The 5,932-nt window shown below is 46.5% G+C and overlaps 1 protein-coding gene across 1 annotated transcript; it reads left to right on the top strand.

The window, feature by feature from the left end:
• Positions 1-797: 797 nt before the first annotated feature.
• Positions 798-5,139, top strand: LOC104841579 (Meckel syndrome type 1 protein-like; the record flags this gene model as incomplete). Its single annotated transcript, XM_010583347.1, is given in 6 exon segments — positions 798-867; positions 1,970-2,077; positions 3,401-3,534; positions 4,282-4,364; positions 4,447-4,544; positions 5,033-5,139. Coding segments are annotated over 6 exon segments (600 nt in total), but the record flags the coding sequence as incomplete, so codon positions are not given.
• Positions 5,140-5,932: the final 793 nt, after the last annotated feature.

Below are 5,932 nucleotides of genomic sequence, written 5' to 3' on the forward strand. Positions count from 1 at the left end.
CCCTGTAACCCCCCCCCCCCCCCAAAACCTTGCCATGCAAATCTAATACAGAGCTCCTTTCAAGGGCAGAGCCTGTTTAGGATTCTCCTCATTCTAGTTATACTTGCCATTTTTCAGGGTGCCACTGTGTCCAAATAAAACTAGGCAAACCAAAACTGCTTCAAAGCAGTTTCTGGAACCTCACTTTTTTCTTCCTTCTGGCTGATTGATTGCCTTTGGAGCTTTGATTTTTGTATTCTCAAATGCTCAGAGTTAATGAAGCATTGTTCTCACTTGCCTGGCGCAGGAATGCACACAGTCTCTAAATTGATTTCTCAAAATGAACCCCTCCTCCTATCTGGGAGGTTGGGTCCATTGCTGTCTCCAACTCCTCTCTTACAAAATCTGAATTTTATCAAATTCTTAATGTCTTTTGTGTGAGCTAGTTTGCATATTACAAAAATAATTATCATAAAACATTGCAGTAATAACATTGTACGAGGTATTTTGCTTGGCTCCTGTAAAGATTGTGGTGGTGTAGCAGCTACACAGCTGGCTGAATTGTCATTTGAGGTGTGTTACTCTTTCACCTTTTTCATTCTTTTTAACAGCCTGTTCCATCAACATGGCACTTGGGAGTGTATGCAGGTCCATCATGCAGTCAGGTGTTTGTTAGTGTGATGTACTTGATCTTGTTTGGGTATCATTACCTCTTTTCCACCATTAGTTCTTTTCTCCCTGCTCTCTGTGCCCCCTGCAATGCTAGTGGGTGAATTCTCTTGTCCAGGAATCTGATCTCTGTCCTGTTCCCTTTCTAGGATAACGTGGCATACTTCTGCTACCCCTTCACTTTGGAGATGTTTTTCACCCAAGGAGATGAATCGGAAGGTGTGTTCCCTTGTTCCTCTGAAATGTGAAACTCTGAAATCTTTTGATCGCAGCGTAGGCATCATGCTGTCTGGCATGTTGTTGGCCCCTCACCAAGATGAAAGGACAGACTTAAACAAAGGGAAAAGTTGCTCGTTCAGCAAATGTTCACCCTGTCACCACACAATCTTTGGGCACATAGTGTATTTGCCCTGCCCAGCAGTGCAATAGCATTTGTATGGACTCATTGATGTTGCCTTGCTTCCAGGCTGTAGCCAGCTTTATCCAGTTGCAAAACTACTTGTATCTTAGCTTGTCTGTCTCAAAATCCCTGGCATGCTGGTCTGTGTTGCCATGCATGGTGTACTGCGTAGAGCCCTGGGACACTGCAGCAAAAGAAACTGGCAGCTTTTTTTGTACACAACTAAAACTCTCTGCTGAGTCTTACATTTGTAGACACACTCAATGACCTGTATACTCTTTGTATAGTTCATGTCACTTTGAATCTTCCAGCTCTATTTTAAGCTGGGCTTCTCTGCTGCCTGTTCCTCCTCCTTTACTATGCTACTGCTGCTTCCTCACCGACCCCATTGCTCTTTGGATTGCAATTGCTAGGGACAGCTTTGCAGCATGCCTTGCCACTTGAATCCAATGTATGCATTGGATTTGAGTATTCAACCAACACTAATGGATTTTCAGCCTAGAATAAACACGATGAGTTTGTTTCACTGTGGAAAAAAGAAATGCTTGGAGACCTGTAGGAGAATCCAAGTTAATAATCCTCCAGTAATGGTGGGAAAGGTCAGAGATAAAAAGGTTCCCCTGTTTGGCAGCAGATCATTCACAAAAGATTGTCTTGTCTGCTCAAAGATAATTGAGGAACCAGTTTGGACTTGCTCTCAAAACAAAGAGTTTTCCCAAATTTTTAACATCTTTTCAATAATTCTCAAATCTGAGGGTTCAGCTTTTACAGGGGAAAATAATCACCCATACATCTAGGTTAGTCATTGTAGAAGGAATACAGAAAGGACTTCCTACTAGTGGAGTTGGGCATTTAGTTGTTTTTTTTTTTCTCTGTGATAGTCTCCCTCACAAAGCTGTGATCTGCTGCCCTTCCTTGCAGACAGTCTCCCTCAGTGGCCTGTTCTCTACTTCGAGGTCGTCTCCCTGGATTTCTGGCAGAGGTATCGCATTGAAGGATATGGTTCCTTGGTGCTGCCAGCATCTCCAGGTAAAACATACTTGGGCCATTATGTTAGTTGTCTGGGAGAATGAGTTGAGTGATTCTCTCGGGAATGGATTCAGCTGGTCGTGGGGAGGCTTTGCCTTTGCATACTGAAGGGGATAGTTAGCTGTCTATGGGTGTTTTAGGGTGGTTTTGAGGATTCCCGAGAAGGTAAACACACACACACTGACTATAAGGGAAAAAGCAAGCATTTTAATAACTACACAATGTGTTATGCTAAGGATATCTTACAAAGCAAAAAAAAAACCTATTAACATACTGACCCAAGGGCTGTGAAGAAGATGAGCCATCCGTACGTTCCGTACATTCTTGTGCCGTCTTTCGCTGCGAGCTCAGCCCAGCAGTTGTTAGGTGCCAGCTTTACGTGGGCGTCCCCACGGAGGCAACGGTGACCTTGCCGTTCACTGGCCCACTGCTCTTTGGAAAACCCCAGTATTTTATACATTTGTGGACGAACGGGTGTCGACACTTGTGGCCAATGAGTGCTGAAACATACCTCAATTGCAACATAGGGAGCCTATGGCAGATGTGCCCACTGGCCAGGCATGCTGCACGTGCCATAGCCATCCCTTCTATCGGTTCATGGGCTCTGTACACGGGGCATATTACCATAATCTATCAGTCATGTCCACTATGCTCTAACCAATAGCAGGACTTCTGCAAGGTAAGCAAAATTATGTGTGGTGCCTTGTATTCCTCCATTATTGCATGTACTACCTCCCCTAACATTGCTCAACCTCCTTATCTCCATGGTCAGCATTTCAAACAATAGACAATAAACTATCTGTTCCCTGTGCTGACTGTGGTTTTTAGTTATCTACTTCTTACTCAGTGTTCATCCACGGACCAAAATTCCATCTTTTAACCCTTCCATACACAGTGAGGCAGCAAAGGATTTGGTGCATCCTGCACCATTCTGCCTTGTTGTTGAGCCACATCATGTGTTGCTGTCCTTGCTCCTTCAGTGGTTCCGTCACAAGATCTCGTGTGATAAAGCTCTGGGATGATGCTGTATATCCATGTTTACAATAGCTGTAGCCCTCTCTATCCCACATGGAATCTGAAGGTCACAACTATTCTGACACTCCCATGTAGTAAGGAGATGCTCCTCATGGGTACTTTCAACGCTGGCTTTGTGACTGTATGGGGCTGACTCATTGGGAAAATGTTACAGAGATACCATGCAGTGTTTCCATTTCCAGCCTACTGCAGTTTGGGTCAGCAGGTATCCATCTACCATGCTGTCCTTTGAGACTCTGAATAGATTGTTGGTCATAGCTGCTAAGCTGTCCTATTGTCCTGGGTCAGGTCTCCACATGCTCACCATCCCTACCTGGCGCCCTGTGGAGCTGGGGACAGTCACTGAGCTGAGGAGATTTTTCTCTGGTGGATCTCCTGAGCTGGAGGACATAACCTACATCAGGATACCATCAACCTTCAAGGTGGGCTTAGCTGCAGGGTGTTGCTCTTGCTGGGAGATGGTAGATTATGCTCTCGGCTTCAGGTGTCTGTGGACAGCCTGGACCAGATTTGAACAAGGATGAGCTGGTGGTCCTGTCCCTCTGACTAAAGAATGTCTCCTTTGTGAGACTTGTGATCATGAACAGAGGAAGGGGCAAACGCTGAGGCAGAGCTCTCTGCCTTCTGAGATGTGTGCAGCTTAGAGAAGTGGGTGAACGTGGAGCAAAGCCTTGACTTACCATTGCCTGTGCTGGCCCTGTCCAGGAAGTGTCTGTCAGGTCAGCATTTGTTACCAGCTATAGACTTCTTCCTGTGTTTTTGTAAGGAATCTGGGCTGTACTGTGGCTGGAACAGTTTCCCGAAGCCAGAAGCCGATAGGTATGAGGCAGGCAGAAATTTCATGTTCTTAAGAAAGCTGCAGAGGTGCTTGCTGATGTAATGAGCAAGTTGATCTTAGTAGCAGCTTTGTGTGGGAATGCCTTGGTGCAGTTGTTGAAACCTTCCTCCAGGACTGCACTATCAGCTTGCTAGTGTTTAGGTCCTGCCCCCAGCACAGCCTGGAACCATCTGCCCTTCTTTCTGATCTCGCTTTCTGTGTGCAGCGGGAAAGGGAGAGACTGTGCTCACAGGAGTGCATGCTCATGGTGGGGCATGCTCATTTTCACTAGGGTCAGCTTGCTGCAGCAGGTTGCAGGCTGTGGTTACTCTAACTTGTACCATCTTTGCAGGGAGAGCGTCTGAGCTGCTTTGGTTTTCGCACAGAGACAACAGGGAGTGTCACGTTCCGGCTTTACTGCCTGCAGTAGTCTAAGCAAGTGCAGCAAAGTGAGTACGAGCACCATCTTGTGTGCTGTGCTTTAGCAGGCCTGACCTCCTATTGTACTTCTGTGCAGAGCCTTTCTGGAAACCAGTGCCCTGAGGCAGTGTGTGCAGAGTGTACTGGACTGGCTTGGAGGCTTTAGCCAGCACAGTTCTGTCTACAACGTTTTGGGTAGGGCTTTCAGTGTCATTGTCCTTGACTAGCCTTTGGCTCACTTTTGCCCCCTTTTTACAGAGTGGACAGGATATTTCAAGAGGATCCATTACTGTGGGGATAACTGTCCCCCTGTGAACTCTCTGAGTGCATAGCAGAGGTTAAATGTTCGGATCTGAGCTGGAAACTTCAGGAGGCATCAGCCCTCAGCAGGCAGGAGGGATAACCGTGCTGTGAGGGCAAAGCCTAGGTTGGGCTGCCCAGTCTTGCCTGGCGCTGAGCATAGCTTGTGGCACTGATGCACAGGATCTGTCTCCGATTCCATTATGCACAGAGCAAAGACAGTGCTAGAAATAAGTGAAGAGAGCAGCAAGGACCGAGTGCTTTGTTGGTGGAACTTAGTAATAGGAAGTGAGATTCCTGCTCCAGGAGAGCCGATGTTCAGTGGACAGACTCATCCCTTCCCTGAGGCTGTCTGATGCGTTCTGTCACCTGCTGTGTTGTAGAGGCTTTCCAGAGGGCACAGCGCCGGATGCAGGAAGCACGCGAGAGCCTTCCTCAAGACCTCATCAGCACCTCTGCCTCCACTGTGCGCCAGTTGCAGGAACCATGATTGACCACCTCCACTGCCTGGGAGCATTTAGCATCTTCTCTCTGACACAAGCTCCCATTGTTCAGTAGAAGTCACAGTGCTGGTGCCTGGAAGCTTTCAAAGCCCTTCCTTTGTCGTTTTCCTTGGGTGGAGGAAGGAGTCTGTAACACATCCAGACCCAGAATCTTTGCATTTCCATGGGAATCTGTGGAAGGAGCACCATTTCTTCAAGGCATTTTGTTAACCAGGCCCTAACAATACAGCCAATTGTCCACATTTTTGCTGAGCAGACTAAAATACTGACATGGGACCTGTGACACCTTTAACACCTTTTCAGGAATTGAATAGTAAATGATTAGAAAAATTTCAAGAAAAGGGTTACATTCTGTATTGCCTTGTGTGTGCTCATGACATTTCTGGCTCTGCAGTGATGAGCAGGAGGATTCTTTGTTCAGGAATACAGCTGAAAACTCCCATTCCCCTTAGTTCATAGCAGAACTTTGGCTGCGGCTGGACAGTTTGCAGACAACGAGAGCAGATTATAACATTTGCACATCAGCTGAACTTCGAACTGTTCAAGCTGTTCATTTGAGCTACGGTTCATTGTTCCATCTCTGATTGCAGTACACTGCATTGCTTCCTGGGGAAGCATGTGTGTACCTAGTTTTTCCCAGTTTCTTCTGTTCTTTTCTCAGACTTTTTTTTTCCCTGTTTTTGTTCCTGTCTTAAGTTCACACAAGCGAGGCTACCTGCAGACTGACAGTGCTGTGTTGATTTGTGCATGAGTCACATTTCCATGTGTTCTCCTCTGCTC

Source organism: Haliaeetus leucocephalus, unplaced genomic scaffold, assembly GCF_000737465.1.
Source record: "Haliaeetus leucocephalus isolate CR32 unplaced genomic scaffold, Haliaeetus_leucocephalus-4.0 Scaffold895, whole genome shotgun sequence".
NCBI classification, from domain to species: Eukaryota; Metazoa; Chordata; class Aves; order Accipitriformes; family Accipitridae; genus Haliaeetus; species Haliaeetus leucocephalus.